The following is a 19,820-nucleotide window of genomic DNA, read 5'->3' on the forward strand; positions in this document are numbered from 1 at the left end:
GAAGAAACCTTGGTTAGTGTTTGAAGCCATTAAAAAACCTTTAATGATCCTACTACAACCTGCTATGCCTTTTTACATTTAACAAGAAGGTTCCCGTTTATACAACTAATTAACCCTTCAGTAACTACTTTTGCAGGCCTTGGCAAGCTGGAGTTCCTTGGCATTGTCGATTTATATTTTCTTTCACAGCTAATCCACACGAATACAGAAAATGCCAAAAATTCTAATCGTCATCAAGGCTTTGTTTTTTTCTAATCTCTTCTGTTTACTGCATTTGAGGCTATATACATTGAACTGTTTAATGGCCTTTCAACTGTTTAAAAGATCAAATGACCAGACTATATAGTTTTGGTTGCACAAGGCAGACCAATAAATACAGAATTTCAAATATATATATATATAAAACGCTCTGGACTAACTCGGAAGTTGTGGCTCGTAGCAAAGATTTTAACTTATTCTCCTTACTTGTTGAAAATATTTTGCCTCCTTCAACCAAGCTGTAAAGATGCCCTGCTTCAGTATATACCTACTATGAATTGAGCCTGAAAGAGAAATTTAAAGACCCTTTTCGATAAGGTCTTCGGGTACACAACCTGCCTGGAAATCTCAGAAGAGTCCAATTCCTATCTAGCTGGCGAGTGCTATTATGGAGGAATGCGATTGATTTCTTCGGTGAAAACATGAAAAGTAACATAGAAATTTCAGCACTTTCTAGCAAGCAGGAGGTTTTTCAGCCTCAAAGAAGCTATAAAGGCTTTGGTAGACTATGATCCAGACAACCAAATCCAATCAGCACAAAACTTGAAAGCTCAATATTCAACTGTTGAGCTTACAGCTTATCGATCATGGCCATGAATTCACTCTAACCTATTTCCTCATTTCTTTTCCTGCTTGCCTTGGTCACTGCCAAGACTGCCTTAGCAAGTGATCCTGATATACTTTCGGATTTCATTGCACCAACTAACACAAGTGTTGATGGAAAGTTCTTCACTTTCACAGGAATGCGTGGGGTTATTACAAAATTTCCTCAAAACTTCACTTTAACAAAAGCTACCATGAACGAGTTCCCAGCTCTCAACGGGCAGAGTGTGTCATATGCTGTGCTTCAATACCCTGCCGATGGTCTGAACCCACCTCACACCCACCCTCGCGCTGCTGAACTCTTGTTCCTTGTGTATGGTAGCCTTGAAGTTGGATTTGTTGACACCAAAAATGTGCTTTACACCCAGAGCCTCCAAGTTGGAGATATGTTTATTTTTCCAAAGGGTCTTGTGCACCATCAATACAACCCAACCCAAAAATCAGCAATTGCGATTTCTTCTTTTGGTAGCGCAAATGCTGGAACAGTTTCTGTGCCTTTGTCTGTCTTTGCAACAGGAATCGATGATGGTATTCTTGCCAAGGCATTCAAGACTGATGTATCTACCATTCAGAAGATCAAGTCTGGCTTTAGCAAGCCCTAAACTGAAGGCTAGCTAGCTACTTCCTGCCTCGCAAAAAATGCTAGCACCTCAAATTGGTGCTGGCTATCTCAAATAAATGGCATCATCATGTATTTTCATCTTTTCTAGTGATTTTCCTTTTGTACTCCAAGCTATCAATAATTGTTCTCGTGGCTCAGAGTCATGTAATCTTTGTTTGTTCATCATTGTCATACATTTCATTGACTTAAACCCTTCAGTCAAGACTACTGATATTTCAAGCAGCACGTTGCTGTAGTTGAATCCCTTTGGATTTAGATGCTTCTCGTGATCTTCAAAGGAAGATTTGAACCAAATTCGTCAAAAAGTGACCACTTGTAATCAGAAATGAAGTAGCAAAACAGCCATCCAGTCAAAGACCTCTTTTCTACTTTCAGACAACAAATTAGTAGCAGGTAGGTCAGCTGGTTTTAGGTCAAGCATCAACAATTGCCGCATGAACTCAAATGTATAATGGGAAATCGTTCAGAGCATCAAAAAAAGTAAAGATAAAACGAACTACGAATCCAGATCGGTCAAAATTAGGAAAGGTAAACTTCCAGCAGGTACAGAACCAAGTAGACGAGCATGGCTATGTTTATGACTGACTGTATTCAAAAGACAAGTCTGTACAAACACCAAATCTCAATACTAGTCACATTTATTTCAGAAGATTATTGCCACAGCAACATTACAGCCTCTGGTGCAGATAACCCCCATCAGGATTTCTGGCTCCCTCCAGCTTTCTGCAAAAAAGGACACAATAGAGGTAGATAAAACTTAATTTTCAAAGAAAAACTGCAATAACCAAAAGAAAAGGAAATCAAGTAGAAATCTGCGTCAAGCGTAACAATCACCAAATCTGCAGTTTACACCACACCAACCATCTCCTCATATATTATGATACTAGAATGCATAAACTCAATCCGTGTAACCAAAACTGCAGTTTTCACTACATCAAGATATCGATGTCGCACCACCGACCATTTCCTACTGTAGTTTGTTACTAGAATGCATAAACATAATCTATATAACCCAGTATCGATTACTTGAACGACATGCATTTAAAATCATTCAGGTAGTCATTACATTAAACATCAAAGTTGGTGAAACTTGAAAGTAGGGAGTATTGATTTTGAAACACGATAGAAAACCAAGTCACCATCTTCTCATAATTAAACCAAGTCAACAATGCAACCCTATATTATGCTTAACCAAAAGTAAAACATGACGGAGAAAATGTTGTTACAGGAGCAATGTGACAGCTTTACTTCCAAAATGAGGAACAAAAATCATGAAGCTACAAAATTACCTTGTCACTACCCTGATTCTCTTTCTCTGTCTTCTCTTTCTCCTGCTTTACCTTCAGTTTCTCCGACCTTTCCTTCTCCATTTTCTACCGCAAAAAAAAAATAAAAAAAATCATAGTACAATCATCAAGCTCAGTTTGAGGGCAAATTTTTCATTAACTGAAGCAAAACTAAATCTAACTCGTAAATTTCGTTTATTTTTCCCTTTACTCTTTCATCTTCCTACACTTTATCAGCTGCAGGCGGAAAACAATCAATGGAAAAGTTGTAGCTAAATCAAGAAACAATAAACTTAACTCATAATACACTGATTTTCTCTATTGCTTTCACTGTATCTTTCATTTTCCTGGAGTTTATCAGGGGAACCAAACAGAAGCTAAAATAAAACGACAAAACATTTTTCAAGCTCGATCGATCGCCAAAAGAAATGGTTTCCTTCATTTTCCTACACTTTCTCAGCAACCAAACAGAATCGGTAGAGCCGTTAAGAAGAAGAAGAGAGAAGCGAGGAGGGGGAAACCTTAATATAGACGTTCTCAGCAGCGCGTTCCTCTTCGCTCAGAACTCGGCCCCTGTCATCACTGAAGTAACGAGTAGCTCCACGAGCCGACTCCATCGAGCGAGTAGCAGTTAAGCTAAGTCGGCTCAGTGCGGATCTCGATGCCATTTTTCTAGGTTGACTTTTGCTTTCTTAACACGACAAGTAAACAAGGAACTCTCTCGCTTCCTTGAAACCCCTAGAAGGCGGCTATAACTAGGACCTTCTGCATGACGGCTGACATGTCGTTTGGTAGATGAAGCCCAAGGATAGGTGATATGGGCCACGATAGAGAGTGGATTTAGGCCCACCTTCCCACCGAACCCATCTCGAAAGATAGCTTACATGGGCTCCAATTGCTGGTGCCTTGTTTTGATTAGGGCTTGGTCTAGTAATTAGCTCTCTGTCCACTCACTGTTTCACCTTAGATGAATTATCTTTCTTTTTTTATTATTATTATTATTTAATATAAAATGAATTGTCATGATAAGATGGACATCTAGAAGCATGCTAGTATAGGATATAGGTCCACGGCTAAGATTGAGACTGGTGCAACAACTAGTGGGAATCTACCTAGAAGAACAAGAGACCATTCAACAAAGCAGCCAATATTGTTGACAATTCAACACATAAAATATATGTACAAATATAGGTATGGAACTAGAAAAGTACTTTATATTATTTTGATATTGAGTCAACGTGTTAATGATATATAAATTAACTATTTTTGTTAAAAATAAAATGGTTTCCTTTTTGTTTTCATTAATATTGACGTGTACCAAGAATCCAATTGGTTTGATTCGGTCGAGTTATATCATTACAATATTTAATTTAATTTAATTTAATCACTCTAAATTTCTCAAATCAACGTGAAAACAGGGTATGATAGAGTCATGAAAACACTCTTTCTATATATATATATATATATATATATATATATATTCTGGACACGGAACTATATATTACGTGGAAGAATTGGAATTTTATATCAAAACCCCATGTATGTATGCATGGATGGTATCATTTGAAACCATAGCCTCAATCACAAGTTGAAGAAAGGCACTGACTGCATGGAAAAGAGAGAGAATGCTGTGGCTTCTGTGTGTTGAGTTAAAAAAGCATGATCAATAAATAAGGCCTTGGTTGAGAGTGGCGACGATTAGGGGCTAGGATTGTCGAAGCCCTTTGACATTGCAACATGCTCGAAGCATCCTAGACTTTCTCTCCCTCATAAATATCTTGTCGGGTCCCAAAAGCAAAATAAGTTGACCGGTAAAAACTTCTGGGGTATCCAACCTGGCAATGACCGGCCCCACCTATTACCTTCACCCAAAGTCAAACCCCACTGGCCTCTGAGAAGAAGGTCATCCCTTACGTCACTACCGCTACTAAAACATCTCCTTTTTTTTTGGTAAGTTGCTGCTAAAACATCTCGATAGACTTGAAACTAGCCGACCCGAGATTTTTATACGGGCCGGGTGATACCTCGGTCTTCTCCTCCAAGACCCGTTTAGGCCCTCTTCTTCTCCTATTCCAGATCTTATAACCTCCATACCCAAGCACAACTCCGGTCAGAACCACAATAACCGCCCCAAGAACCCGAATACCGACTTTCATTTTCTTATGCCAACTACGTTTGGTTCTCACCTTGAAATACCCGACTTTACTCTCATCACCCACACCCACCAGTGTTTGGATCGGGTAATTCAAAGTGTAACAAAACCCGGTTGCGTTGTTGTAAACTGCACCCCAGCAGCTGCAGTTCCTCTGACAAGACAGCTCACATTCCTCCACGGATGATGATGTTGTGTCCGAATCCATCAACTCCTTAAACGGTAACTCCACCCCTTTCCTTCTCAGAACCCAGAAATCATCACTTCCACTGCAAAAATCGCCGGACTGATCATCCCCATCAATGCACTGAAATGACGCAGTGTCCACCTGGGTCCGGTTATCCAAGCAGGAGCAGCCCGACCCGGCTCTGCACAAACCGTAGGGACCGCAGGGACTGGGCAACTCACACGTTTCAGTGATAGCCTGGTAGTCCAAGACCCAGTCGGTTTGAGCCCAGTAATAGCCTTTGAGGTTCCCGTCCGGTTCTAACTGGACCATCAGGAATCTGTCAATAGGTCGATGAAAGCTGTTGAAAGGTTGAATATCCACCGGGGTTTTTCCCATTTGGTACATGCCCAAAAACCCATCGGATTCGAGTCGGGCATGGATCGGACCTTGTCCTTGAACAACTTCTGCTTTAGCTTCCAAGGCTTTGTGTTTCCAGTACATTTGTTGCGTTTTCCCATCTTTGAACCTTGCGTATAGGGCCATGAAGTCATCTCCTAAGCGCATGGAGTAAAGCCCATTGGGGGAGACGAGAGACATGTTGGAAGTGAAATTCTGGTTCTCGACGAGGGTACTTGTGGGAAAATCGAAACTTTGCCAGAGAACAACTTGTTTTTGTAGTATTTGTAGGTTTGAGGAGTTCAGGAGGACAACTTTGTCACCTTGTTGGGACGTTCCTGTGGACCAAAATGACCTCTTGTGTGGATCAGATATCACAAGACTACCATTGAAGAAGAGCTGGGTCTTGTCTGACCAACGAAACGAGCTTGTTGGGTTAGCCTGCCAGAGTGGCTGGAGGGAAGGGAGGTGGATGACTGTGAGGGCGAGTTGGGTTTGGTTGACTCGGAGGAAACCTAGAGAAAAGGTGCTTGTTGAGTCATTCAAGAGAGACTGAAAGGATGAGACTGATGAACTTGGGTTGGCTTTGAAGCCAGCGAGAAGCTCTTGGGCTGTGGCCGAAGTGCACGTGTAGAGAATACTTGAAATGAGGAAGAGAAGCTGAGTGGCAAGTGATCGGGTTGCTGAGTTTACTGGTTTCTTTTCCATTTTTGACTTGTGAGACGAGAAGGGAAGGGAGAGGTAGTGGAAAGATAAGAGTGTTGTGGAAGAAGACATGCAAAGAATATATAATGATTTCTTGTTTTGGAAATGGCTGTCCATGGACCAAATTATTATGATTTTAAAATTTGATTCTGTAGATCTTGTATTGTAAAGTTATTTGTATTGTAAAGTTAGATGAAAAAAAAAATGCTGGCTACGACTATATATATATATTTTTATCCCGCAAGTGGAATAGTTAGGATCCGTTTGGTACGGTAGAGCTGCCAAATTTAAGTAGTTGTTTGTGGGCAGGACGTGCTGGTTTACGTCTTTGAAAAAAGTTTCATATTAACTCGTGTATTATAGGGTCAAATTAAGTCCAGTGTTTTTCTTAAAAAAAGCATTATTTCAGGGTTTTGTTTTTAATCCTTGATTTTATTCTAGCCAAGTTTTGTTAACTGAGTGATGTAATAAATAATCATTTTGAAAAATATCTCTGCAGGAGGGTTCAAATTATTATTATTTTTTTCAATTATATTATACGTTTTAAAGTTTTTTTTTTTTTATTCTAAAAGCTACTAGCACATTAAAACATAATCATCAGATCTAAATCTATTAAATGGGTGGGTTGTTGATTCTAAATCATTTAAAATATTTTCTATACGAGGGCGATACAATATGATAGTTAATATTAAATGCGGAAATTTCAAAAAGTTCTATCTAACATTATGGCTTTTGATTTCTAAAGTTTATAGAGTCATTTACTTTGTGTTTGGAGAAAAACAGCATAAAATGATTAAAGAAGAGAGACCTTCTTCCCTTGATGTGACATGAACTAATAAAAACAAAAGATATTTTGAAAGCCACTTTTTTGAGAGCGGTGTGATGATGTTCCTTTGAATTTATATTTCTATATATATATATATATATTCATCTTTCGAACGCTTAAAGTAAGATCTTAGTTTAAACTTTAAAGTGGGTTTCGTGATATTTTTTTTTAGTTTAACTTGGGTGTCCGGGCTAGCTTGCATGTATCTCGACTAATTCTACGGGCCCTGAAGTTAACAATCATGTAAGCCTCCAGTGGTCATCATATGAGCAATCACAGAATTCGAACCTGAGACCACAGAAAAAACAAATCTCTTGGTCCCAAACTTTTATTACTGAACCACCACCTAGATGGTTGGTTTCGGTTTCGTGATATTGATTTGATAGGTAGCGGATATGAACAATCCACCACCATGCTGTCATTAAAACAAATATTTACATTACCATTGCGAGAGATTTCTTTATCTAAAGTTGCAATTCTTTAGACAAGCAGCCATGAGGGGATAAAACAAACAATCCACCACCATTACATTGAGATTTGAATATTTTAATGAAGTTGTCATTCGTTACGTCAGTCATAGACATTGTTAAACTTAGTTTTAATATTGAAAAATAACTTCTGAAACTTGAATTTGAACCTCGCTTAAATCAAGTTTTTGGATAAGAATTTAATAAGATATTAGTTTTATAAAACCCAACTGACCTTTTAATAATTTAATTGATAGATCCATACATACAAAATCAAATCAGGTTAAAAAGAAAAAGAATGAAACCTTTTAAATTTATTAAAAACAATTTACTTGATTTAATCTAATAATTTATGGTTGATTTAAAGACCTCATAAGTTAGATTACTTTTCAGATAAATCTTCAAGTTGGGTTCGGCATGACAATTATCAATATTAATAAATTATGAAATTTATAAAGCTTGAATAAAAAGTCTCCACGGCTAAATAGTGTTTTTTTAAAAAAAATTATTTTTGCACTGAATTTTTTCAACTTGAGTGCAATGGAATTGATGGCCAAAACCAAGTCCAACCTCAAAAGAATTAACATTTAGGTTGTAGATGGCTCTGAAAAATATGACTAATTGGCTAAAATATCCTATTTATTTTTACGTTTTTAAAAATTTTGAAAATTTTTTATTTTTTTCTTTACTTCAGATTAATATTTTTTTTGTGTTTTTAGATCATTTTGATGCATTGATGTTAAAATTAATTTTTTTAAAAAAATATATTATTTTAATATACAACCACATTTCTAAACACGTTAATATCTCATTTGATGCATAGTGGTCAATTTTTGGGGTTAGCAATGGTGACAACATGATGCTCTTCTTCCATTATATTTATCATTTTTAAACTCACCAAATGTATACTGGAGATTCAAAAGAGATTTATTTAAATAAAATATGTATAAGAAACCCTACTCATGCAAGGCATGCATGCCTATACGAGGCTGGACATGCACCTTAGCATCTTTGTGAGCTCTGGTCATCACACTTAAACTCAATGTGTTTGGGTTCAGGCCTATTTGGGTTCAAGTAATAGGCTTTGAATCATTTTTAACCTCTAGTGGACTTAACACCTTACCTTAGCACTTCCTTTAGAATTTTTATAAAATTCCACACGGATTTCTTGATATTTTACAATGATCCTATATGTATTGTTTTGAGTATATTACAACTCACATTTCCTTTCTACAAAGTTATCGATTTAAGCATAAGAAAGTTTTTATATCTATCAAATACAATCTTTTACATGAACGAGTCACATTGGCTTAGTAGACACCATTTATTTCTAGCTATCAATTACCTAAACTTTTCATATAAGTCATCAAATACCCTAACTAAAGAGAATAAATTATATTATTTGAATTAAGAGATTAATTATTTGTCAAATACATCATATTTATTTCTATGTATTAAGGTACTCGTGAAAAAATCCACTAAGCTGAGCACAAGTCAGAAAAACGACATCCATGCATGAGAGATTGTATTTCTAGACTTCTCCGAAGATGACGAAAAAACATAGTATCAAATCAGGTCATGGAAGCAACTATTCCAAGTCAATGAAACATTTTATGATATGTATTTCGAAATCAGAATAGGATGTCTGCATTCAGTTCACTCAAAGGACGGCAATGAAACAAAAATCTAAGTCGAGGTAGTTATAAAAGTTTCAATCAGATTGTTACTTCTTTTATTATTATCATAAATAAAACCATATTTTTTTATATATATAAATGATGAATTTTATCCATGTATTGTCGGGATTATTGTAGAATAACTCCACTGTAAATATAAAATCACAACGGGAGGTCCATTTCGATAGAGATGCAGCTGGTGGGTCATCAGAAATGCTTTTCCAGTGGACCTCGGTTGGATTATACTGGGCCAAGCCGTCTTCCCAAGGGAATGTAAACCACAAAAGCATGAGACGTGGGCCGGATGGCTATGATTTTAGAGGTTGCAATTTAAACCAGGATAAACGAAGCTCGAGCCTATGGTTCTGTCAAAATATTTAATGGAAGCGAGCCGCATAACAATCATGCAAACCAAATGGGCAGGCTTAAACGGCAGCGGAGAGGGATAGTACCTGAACAAAGTCATGGGGTCCTAGTGCTACTGCTGCTGAGGGTGATGGTTAAGGAATATAGTCATTAAATGCATTGAATTTCATCATCATTTTATGTCAAGAAAGCCGCAAGGAGGTGAAGAAGCTGAGATTTTCGGATCCAAAACATTGGTAATGAAGTGATTGATTTCTCCGAGGAAGAAAAGGTTGCTTGTCTTTGAAAGAACAAATACCTAAACATATACTTGATGGCCCATGTTGCTTGAAGAGATACTTAAATTTGTTGGAGAGGGTAGTGCTTCCTATAAGTCGGTAGGCCCAGCAACTGACATTTTAGACCCACCCAGATTTGCATCCGTTCATGCTCTTTTGTTTTTTAATTCCTAAATTGCAATGAATCTTAAGCGTTCGTATTCAGATCCCATCGGTCTGGTTTAGGATCTTAATTATTGAGCTATCGAGCCATCACTTGTCAATCTGAGTTTATTACTTTTTAAAAACAAATTTGTTTTAGTTTTTTTTTAATAAATTCTTTTGTTTAAACTTAATAGGTTTAGATTGTCGCAACTAAATCACGAGTTAATAGCAAAAATGATTTGAAATTTAAAAGAGGTATTTGAGAACGTGACAGCGGTTGTTTTTCAAAGTATTTTTCACTTGAAAATACATTAAAATAATATTTTTTTAAAAAAATAAATTATTTTTCACCTCAACAATCAAAACAATTTAAAAACATTAAAAAAATTAATTAAAAATTCATGAAACGAATGCAATTCTAAACTGTCCATTAATCCTCCTTCAAATAGCTACGTCATATGGTATCCGCCAACCGAATCAGGTTAAGTCAATATCTGTGGTCTTGCTACTCTTGATGGCAGACAATGCATGAGCTAAAATAATTTGTTATGGAATATGTTTCTTCGAAGAAAACACCCGAGTTTATTTTATTCAGTGGATGCATACCTCGTGTTACCAAGAACTAACACCGAGCTCTTTGGGCAGCACAATATAAAATAATTTTGGGTACCGAACATCATGTGTCCCTACCATAATCTAACAAATGTTTTGTATACCTTCCATTGTCGAATTAATAATGATCTTTAATAACATTATAGTCGGAAAGAGGACCTTACATGTGGAGTTTGACCGAGCCACCATCGCATAATTATAATGGTTTTGACAACGTTAATGAACTAGCCTTTGGAAGTTAGAAAGGGTTTGAATTCCAATTTCCAGCAGCAGCAGGAGAGGGAGGATGGTCGACATGGATACAAACAGGAGCATCGGGGGCCTAGAGAAAAAAACTATCCATGGCGATTTTGTGGGAGCCAGCCGCGGACCCAAATCTTAGAAACTCGAGGTCTGTTTGGATGGTCATGGATGGTCTGATAAGATCGTGCCCGTGCTAGAGCCATGGCTTAGGTGCAGGGCCCCCCTCGTTGCCCTGACAAAGGCTGCACGGAGGATCGCAGATGATTTTATCCGTTTTGGGAGAGACGGTGCGCACTGATTAACCACTTGTGCACAAGATATAGATGAAACTTTTGCGTCAGCTTTTTTTTTTTTACATTAAAATTATTTTTGGATTAATTTAAATAGGTTTTTAAGAGTGTATTTTGTATCAATTAATCGGCTCAAATTAATCTAATATTAGTTTTAATGTCTGGATCTCCCAGAAGAATAAATTTTAATCAGCAGTCCAGTTTTTTTTTAAATTATTTTTAGCTGCTGTGAAGAATGTAAAGTCAAGTGAGGTTGTATTGAATTTTGTTTCAACAAGCAATTTTTTAAAATTATTTTTGCTTTCACGTTTTGGATGTTTAAGGTGGTTTCTATTTCTGTTTCTATATAAAAAATATTTTTAAATAATAAAAAGTATCTTACATGAAGTACCCTCTTGGTGACTCGTTTTCATGTTCATGCCAGCCAGCAGTTCGCCTATCTTCTTTTTCCTTAAATCCATGCTTATCTTCCGAAGATTTGCCTTTTCATCTCCTACACGTGTCGTTGTGGGTTCTAAAGCTTGGTGCAGAGCCACGTGCCTTCTACAGAGCCACGTGCCTTCCAGTACATGAGCAGTCAAGAACCCGTCGGCACCACCATCTGGCTCGTTGACCCCGTTCTGGTTCAACTGTGACGTCTTGCGATTCCTCTGCCAAGTTGGTGTCGTCCTCATGTTTCCTTCCCGGCCCGTTTCAACTGGCTCGGGAGGTTGCATTCAAAATTCAAATGTCAGGACTGAAATCCACCATGAACATTTATGGTGCAAATTTTCAGTAGAAAAGTGATAGCATGGAATAACTCTTGATTCTTATTCGTGCTTTTGCTTTCGTGATTTCTTTGAGTTGGTGGCTCAAATAAATAGTTTGTTTGTTTTTATATCATTGTAATAGATTTAGATTTTAAAGAATTATATAAAACAGTATTTTTATTTCTAAATACAACAGTATGCATGTAAATTTTATATTTAAAAATTACAAATAAATATATTTTTTATATCCCTATCTTCTTCGTTTTTTTAATCAAACCGCAATCTACATATTCAGAAATTTATAATACCTTTTCTTTCCTAGAAAAGGAGATTTCATGGCTTGCATATCAGCAGTACCTTAAAATAGCTGGGAAGATTTATTAGAGTTTGTCGTTTTATGGGTTTCAGTCATGCCTCTCCACAAAAAGTGTCATTAATGTATTAAACAAAGGAAAAGCTCGTGCAGTCCTCCTGGACGTCTCTGGCCAAGATCGTGGATATCAGTCCCGACTGGTATGAAAATTCCATCCAAACCTGATTTTCATGAGCATCGCTGATTGGGTTTTCTAAATAATTTATTTTACCTGATGAAAGTGATAAACAGAATACAAGTATTATCAAGATTTAATCCAGAATCCGATTTAATCTGATCCAAAATAAATACATTAAACACCCTTGTTTTCTCAACCTCTACTTATCAATGTTCATGCATACCACACGTTACAAAATCAATCCAAAAACATACTCGAACTACAGCCAACTGGATAGTGGATATACCACAGAGCAAAGCAGGGGAAATTGATTGACATATGGGGGAGTTACTGAGCAGGGAAAAAAAAAAAAAACAGAGAGAAAAGCTTGAAGCCCTTTTATTCACCGTCCATTGGCAGTCACTCTCACCCCTTTATAACTCCACTCCTCTCCCCTTCTCCTTGCACGAACGCGGTAGCTAGAGAAAGAGATACAAAATAGCACTAAAAGAAGAATTTCTACCAATGGAGAGCCATGGCTCCTCTTTCTCTGGCTTGGACTCTTACTTTCGAGCCCTGGCACAGACCCCAGCCCGTCTAGCCAGGCGAGCTTGTTCAGTCTCAACATCGCATGAAGAAATGAGCCAGGTCAAAGCAAGGTCTGGTTCTGTCATGCAAAGAACTCTTCGTTGGTACGACCTTGTTGGGTTTGGCATCGGTGGTATGGTTGGTGCTGGTGTTTTCGTCATCACTGGTCATGCCAGCCGTCTCCGCGCTGGCCCTTCAGTTGTTATCTCCTATGCCATTGCTGGTCTCTGTGCTCTGCTCTCTTCCTTCTGTTACACCGAGTTTGCCGTTGACATGCCCGTCGCCGGCGGGGCTTTCAGTTATCTCCGTATCACTTTTGGTCCGCTACAATCACTGATGTATTTATTGTCAATGAGTTGTTCCTCTACCAGCATAAATGCTCACGGGGTTTTTCTTCTTTTCCTGAACAGGTGAATTTGCTGCGTTCTTAACCGGTGCAAATCTTATAATGGATTATGTCATGTCAAACGCTGCTGTTGCTAGGGGCTTCACTGCTTATCTAGGCTCAGCAATCGGCATCTCTACATCAAAATGGAGACTTGTCATCCATGGACTCCCTGATGGCTTCAATGAAATTGACACTTTCGCAGTTCTTGTTGTCTTAGCCATTACTCTCATCATCTGCTACAGGTACCATTATTGTTTGTTTTTTAAATGTTCAGCGTATTCTCATCAGACCAGCTTACGCGTACTAAATTTGATTAGCTTGTTCTTGTTTTGTAGCACAAGAGAGAGTTCATTGGTGAACATGTTGTTAACAATTCTACACATTTTGTTCATTGGATTTGTGATACTAATGGGATTTTGGAAAGGAGATTGGAAAAACTTCACACAGCCTGCAAACCCAAACAACCCATCTGGGTTTTTCCCATTTGGAGCTCCTGGTGTGTTCAATGGAGCAGCCATGGTGTATTTGAGTTATATTGGATATGATGCTGTTTCTACTCTAGCTGAAGAAGTCCATGACCCTGTTAAGGATATCCCCATCGGAGTTTCAGGCTCTGTTATAATTGTCACCATTCTTTATTGCCTCATGGCTGCTTCAATGTCCATGCTCCTCCCTTATGATATGGTAAATACTAATCAATCAATCAGAACAATAACTAATTTAATGCTACTACAAATTAATTATAAGTAACTGAAATGTTCTTGTAATCGGGTGTGGTGGCGACCATGTAGATAGATGCGGACGCACCATTCTCAGCAGCATTCAGAGGGGAATCAGATGGCTGGCAATGGGTTTCTAATGTGATAGGGATGGGGGCCAGCTTTGGGATTCTTACATCATTATTAGTTGCAATGCTGGGACAAGCTAGATACTTGTGTGTGATCGGACGGTCCAATGTTGTCCCTGCTTGGTTTGCTAGGGTCCACCCAAAGACATCAACGCCTGTTAATGCTTCCGCATTTCTTGGTACGTGTTTTTATCTTCTTATTTCTGGTTTTCATTGGAAATTCTCCTGTTCTTGTGAAGAAACGATACAGCTCTTTGCCATAGCTTTTACTGGGCTCGATGTTGTTTTTTATTTTTATTTTTTCTCTTCTTTTGGTGCTCTCGACCAGGAAAAAAAAATTGGTGTGTTTTCTGTTTGGGTTTTGTAACGAGATAGTCATAAAACCACAATTATACGTATAAGATATTAGATTTGATTAAATTGATTGGATAAATGTTTGAATAAAACAAGGCTATTTCCGAATCAGCTTGATGACCTCCACCCTATTTCGGGACGCTTTTTCGGGTTATGACACTGCGTTAGTGGCATTATCTTTGGTGTTTTGTAGTTTGTTCTCGAAGATAAGCTGCTGGGGGCACGGGACCTACTTGAACCGTTTCGGTTTTGCCGGTGGTGGTGCATTTATGTTTTGATTAATGTTGTATCCCTAATCACTGGTAGATATATGGACCATTAATTAGCAGTAGCCGTTTTGCCTTCTTGTTGTGACTAGGATACAGCCATGCATGTCTCTACAGAAATGCTTAGATTTGACATTATCTGGTTGTTTAACAGTGTGTGTAAGCTTGGACAAGTATTTTTCCCGGAAAATTATCTAGGCTAAGTACATCCAAGAGCATCTCTAGTAGGAAAACTTTACGAGGAACTTGCCCTTCGTCTCATGGTGTTTTAGAGACTCCTAGTTGGACCTCAGTACTAGCCAAATTGGCATGCCTCTGCTTTGTAGAAAGTGAAGAGGATGCGTGAGCATGCTATTAGGTTCTCCAAATGGGTCTGTCTTGGTTCTTTCGGTACTGCGTAGTCCTTTTTGTTTGCATTACTTAGTTAATTACAAGTTCTGGAAGTAGGATTTGTTGTTTAATTAAGAAATACTAAAAGTCTTCTTGGAGACTACAAATCTTTTCTAAAGAGAGGTGAATCATATTTATATAAACAGATTAGGCAGGATTTAGCATGCGTCTCTGAAAAGAAGTGGATGGATTGAAGAGAGCACATGCCGAGCATTTACATAGATATGGGCTAGATTTCAGCAGCATTTTTTTATGTATACTCGATGGCCAAGACATGAACTAATCACCAATCCATCCCCTGTTTTCCGAACAATTAATAATTGCATGTATTCATTTTTCCTAAAAATAAACACCACAGTTGAATTTACTAGAAAAACTTATGATTCCGAACTTAATCCAAGCTAGATTTCAAGTTGAACTAAGAAATTATTGACTCGATAACTAGGTTTTTTTCAAAATAGTTATTAGTTTAGGGTATTTGGTGAAATTTCTTTAAATACATGATGATAGATATGGATAGTTGATCTTGGGTTTAGTACGTGTTTTTATCGATTCTTTTTAATATATAAATTAACTTGTAAATTTTATGCCTTGTGTTATCTTAATCACGTGGCATGGTTTCTCTTTCAGGAATCTTCACTGCAGCAATTGCGCTGTTCACTGATTTAAATGTCCTCCTCAACCTTGTATCAATAGGCACGCTATTTGTCTTCTACATGGTGGCCAATGCTTTGGTTTACAGACGTTACGTCGCGATAGGGACGACTAATCCATGGCCTACATTATCCTTCCTGTGTTCATTTTCCTTCACCTCTATTCTATTCACTCTCATATGGCATTTCATGCCTAATGGCAAGGGAAAAGCCTTTATGCTCGGTGCTTGCGCGGTGATAGCGATTGCAATAATACAGCTCTTTCATTGCATTGTGCCACAGGCAAGAAAGCCTGAATTTTGGGGTGTTCCGTTGATGCCATGGATACCATGTGCATCTATCTTCTTGAACATATTCCTGTTGGGGTCTCTTGATGGTCCATCCTATGTGCGGTTCGTCTTCTTTTCAGCTCTCGCTGTGCTTGTATATGTTCTGTACAGTGTCCACGCTAGCTTTGATGCTGAAGGGGGAGGCTCTATCGGTCAAAAGAATGGCGAGATTGCGAGGGAATCAGACGAGAGCGAGGACCATATTAATTCTTTCAAAGTGTAAAAATCTCTCCTTTCTCTTTACCTTCTTTCTTGGTAATGACTTCTACTTTTTGAGCGATTGATGGATAAGAAAAAAGGAGGGCCTAGGATAGAATAAAGAATTGTGCAATTTTGCAGGAGTCGCTACCTTGTATAGCTGGTAAATGGGAGTAGGAAAAGAAGTCAATCCCCTCGTGTTTTCTCACTAAAATCCAAGTATTATTGTTGAATAAAAGGGATTTTGACATTGAATATATAAAAAGTGGGATTTTGTAGAAAATATACTTGGATGATCTTGATGGATTGATTGATTGATTCAAAGAAATGGGTCTCGAGAGTAAGGTGGATACGATGTCAATTTGAAAAGGGCAAGATGCTTTGCATGATTTGATGATTATTGACGTTGATTGGCTAATTAATTACAAATTGACAGTTACCAAAACACTTCTTTCACTAGAATATTCACTTGAATAAGTGGTTGGCAAATATAATGGATTAAAGTTGGAACCACGCTGTCGATGGTTGATTGAAAAGGACAATTTCCCCATGTCCTATCACTCATGGAAACTTAGCCTAGGCCAAATTATGTCGATTATTACAGGGTAGAGGTGAGTCATGGAGCTGATTCTTCATCTTCTTTTGACTGCAAGAAGCATGATGATCAAGCTGAGAGTCCCAGTTAGGGTTTAGGGTACAGGAATAAGCTGGTAGGTTGGTTATAGGGAACACTCTCTAGTAGTGGAGTTTCAAGGACTCGTAGCCATAGGTGAACTAATCCTTGGGAGAGATTTGTCTATTTTCAATGATAAGCAACTTTATTTGGACTTTTCAATCTAATCATCTCTCTCTCTCGTGACTCGAGCTCTCTTAATTAGAGACTGGTCAGGGATTTTCTCTCCCACGATAAAAAGAAAGAGAAGGGAAATTAAATAAAAGCAAAAGGCCATGCCTTGTGACAAAATAAACATGGAAACAAAGAATTATGGGCCAACTACTGGTTCCATGTCCTTACCGAATCCTTTTTGTCTAGTGCATGAGTCAATTTGCGCCTGTATTTTCATTCTCATCCACAAAATTTTGTCCTGTTGTTATAAAAATATATTTAAATAATATTTTTTATATTTTTAACATTAACAAATCAAAATCATTCAAAAACACATAAATTTATGTTTTCTTATTCGTACACGAAAACAAACACTTATCAACCCTATTACTGTGCATTTATAAACCATCGATCTAAGTTAAAATTAAGAAGAAAAAAAAGTCATTTTACTTTTGTTGTTGATAAGGGTTTAATTCTAATTTGATTCTCCTCTAATCCTTGTTCATACTAGAATACTTACTTGAACTGTCATCATCCTTTATTTTCTACTGAGAAAAGTGAGATGGTTTGACAGATTACAAAATCTGATTTTCACTTCTGGGATTTTTCTGAAATGAGAATTATGCTCCATGAGCATCTTGAAAATCAAGGGCAGTGGATGCCTGCAACAAGGAGTGGGTGGTCGCAATTGTGTGGTTAGTTTCCACTAAAATCTCCACGTGATGACGCAATGCCTATATATTCTTTCACTTTCTGCACTGCTCCCTGTTTCCCTTTTCTAACCAGAAAATAAACAGTTCTTCGAGATGTTATTGTACTGTCAAAAGATAAAATATATTCCTCGAGGTCATGTTGCGTCAATGGATTTTGCCATAAAGATAAAGAACTATGCATCAGTCACATCTTTAAAATCAATCATGTGAACTAATCGTAGAAGAGAATAATGTCACCTTATTGTAAACTTATATTCATGTGATCTTCATTTTCAAAGAAGAAAACATGAATGAGAATCAACTTCAACTTAATTAGTCAATGTAATTACGCTTTTAATTATCTTAAGTTTGAACATATCACTTGCCAACGGAATGATCTTGAGGTTTAATAATGAGTGTGAGAAGATAAAACAACACCTGAACAAAGAAATCCTGCGAAAAGCCAATCGATTTTGGTTTGAAAAGATGTAGAAGTTTTCTGATAGAGAAGAAGAGATGTCGCTCCAAGAGAGAAGAAGAAGAGATGATGAATATGCCCTCAGAAATAAATCTCAAAAACCAAGTTGTATATTTAATTATTAGATACTACCCAATTACCCATAATATTCTAATTAAATTCTAGAAGATGAACAACCTGATGACATCATGGCAGGGTTAAAGGAATTATAACTTCTATTTCCATGGTATATTCAACATGGAAATCATTTGTAAGAGGACTCGATCATGATGGAATAATAGTTGGAGGACACATTTTTGTCCCCTCGTTTTAAATTTCTTTCCCATTTCCTACTCAACCATTAAAATTGATTTAAGATTCCCATTAGGGTTTGTATAGCACGTGAATTCCAATGGGATGTTTGACATGATTTTTGCTTTTAACTTGTTAAATTGATGTTTTTTTTAATGTATTTTTTAATGGTTTAATGTGTTGATGTTGAAAATAAAAATAATTTTTTTTTTATTTTAATATATTTCCAGCTAAAAAATTATTTTAAAAATCGCTCGTAATTCTAATGGCCGCAACTTTAAAAAGAGACTTGCTGCTAGAGTCGGAGTGGTGCTATCACTATCCCAACCACAAAAATCATGAGATGCTCGTCACCACGACTTGCTATTTAGCCTACAACTCTTTAACAGAGGGGCATGAAAAGCACATCCCAGTAAAGCAAGGTGTAGAAAGAAAAGAGAGGAGGTGAGGATAAATGATCATGGGGCTGGAATATCTCTTATTTGGCCCCTTGCTAGTGACTTTCAGTTCCTGTGAAAAGACTTCTCCTTCCGAGAGATAATCCAGCCTAAGTACTTGTGTGGTTTTACAGGGATTTTGCAAGCAGGAGTTGTAAAAAATCGGAGGATAAAGAATGAGAGAGTCGTACGTGGTCATGTAATTTTCATAGAAAAAACACGAGGGTCCACAAAATTCGTGCCTTGGTGATTTTGCAGATTTTTGTCTTAGTTTCCTGGGCCCCCTTGTGCCTCTTCTGTGTTTATTTGCCATGCAAGCATGATAATCTGTGTCGGTCCTTACCTATGTTCCTGTCTCCATCGTCTTAAAGATCATTTTGTGTCCAACTAGCATCAACTACTTGCTCGAATGACATGCAATTCCTTGTAAATGAGATTCTTTCTTCACACAAATATTTTCAGTGTTCTCTCTCGGAGATAAAATTTTGATTTTTCCCTGTCCAGTTGAGTTGAATTCATGGGATCATAAATACTATGACAAGGCATAAGTTATTAAATTATTGTTTATAAATCATCCAAAGGGTTTTTTAAAAAAACTTAAATTGTTTTAGTGAGTTTCATAATATTTATAGTATATGATGATTTTTAAAAGTATTTTTTAATTGAAAATAAATTATGTTTTTTGTTTTTTATATCAACATTTCAAAATCATTCAAAAACATATAAAAAACATCAATTTGATATGTTTTTAGCCGAGCAGCACTTTTGTTG

The 19,820-nt window shown here is 37.2% G+C and overlaps 3 protein-coding genes across 4 annotated transcripts in view; 1 reads left to right on the forward strand and 2 right to left on the reverse strand.

Annotated features, from left to right (window-relative positions):
* The window catches only part of LOC18101294 (uncharacterized), a 74,192-nt gene extending 70,680 nt beyond the window's left edge, over positions 1-3,512 (reverse strand). The window contains exons 1-2 of the mRNA XM_052454946.1: positions 3,291-3,512; positions 2,773-2,856 (exon numbers count right to left, since the gene is read on the reverse strand). Of these exons, the coding sequence (XP_052310906.1) occupies positions 2,773-2,856; positions 3,291-3,437 (231 nt within the window). The 5' untranslated portion in view covers positions 3,438-3,512. The remainder of the gene's footprint in view (positions 1-2,772; positions 2,857-3,290) is intronic.
* Positions 3,513-4,241: 729 nt separating this feature from the next.
* Positions 4,242-6,341, reverse strand: LOC7490882 (PAN domain-containing protein At5g03700). Its single transcript, XM_002311897.4, has one exon. It carries the CDS (start codon positions 6,306-6,308, stop codon positions 4,731-4,733), a length of 1,578 nt encoding a protein of 525 aa, XP_002311933.4. The 5' UTR covers positions 6,309-6,341; the 3' UTR covers positions 4,242-4,730.
* Positions 6,342-12,663: 6,322 nt separating this feature from the next.
* On the forward strand, positions 12,664-16,608 carry LOC7490884 (cationic amino acid transporter 6, chloroplastic). 2 transcript variants are annotated; one of them, XM_002310954.3, is made up of 5 exons: positions 12,673-13,219; positions 13,311-13,530; positions 13,624-13,972; positions 14,080-14,314; positions 15,776-16,608. In XM_002310954.3, the coding sequence occupies exons 1-5, from the start codon at positions 12,838-12,840 to the stop codon at positions 16,348-16,350; spliced, it is 1,761 nt and encodes a 586-aa protein (XP_002310990.2). In that variant the 5' UTR covers positions 12,673-12,837; the 3' UTR covers positions 16,351-16,608. The 2 variants fall into 2 exon arrangements, with proteins under 2 accessions (XP_024462308.1, XP_002310990.2); XM_024606540.2 differs by having other exon boundaries at positions 12,664-13,219; positions 13,311-13,972.
* The last annotated feature ends 3,212 nt before the right edge of the window (positions 16,609-19,820 follow it).

Source organism: Populus trichocarpa, chromosome 8 (assembly GCF_000002775.5).
Source record: "Populus trichocarpa isolate Nisqually-1 chromosome 8, P.trichocarpa_v4.1, whole genome shotgun sequence".
NCBI lineage: Eukaryota > Viridiplantae > Streptophyta > Magnoliopsida > Malpighiales > Salicaceae > Populus > Populus trichocarpa.

Excerpts from the sequence above, each read along its gene's own strand:
- LOC7490882 (XM_002311897.4), bottom strand. The coding sequence starts at position 6,308 with ATGGACAGCCATTTCCAAAACAAGAAATCATTATATATTCTTTGCATG.
- LOC7490884 (XM_024606540.2), top strand. The coding sequence starts at position 12,838 with ATGGAGAGCCATGGCTCCTCTTTCTCTGGCTTGGACTCTTACTTTCGA. Across the intron at positions 13,220-13,310 it reads TTATCTCCGTATCACTTTTG|GTGAATTTGCTGCGTTCTTA; the intron begins GTCCGCTACAAT and ends TTTCCTGAACAG. Across the intron at positions 13,973-14,079 it reads TGCTCCTCCCTTATGATATG|ATAGATGCGGACGCACCATT; the intron begins GTAAATACTAAT and ends GCGACCATGTAG.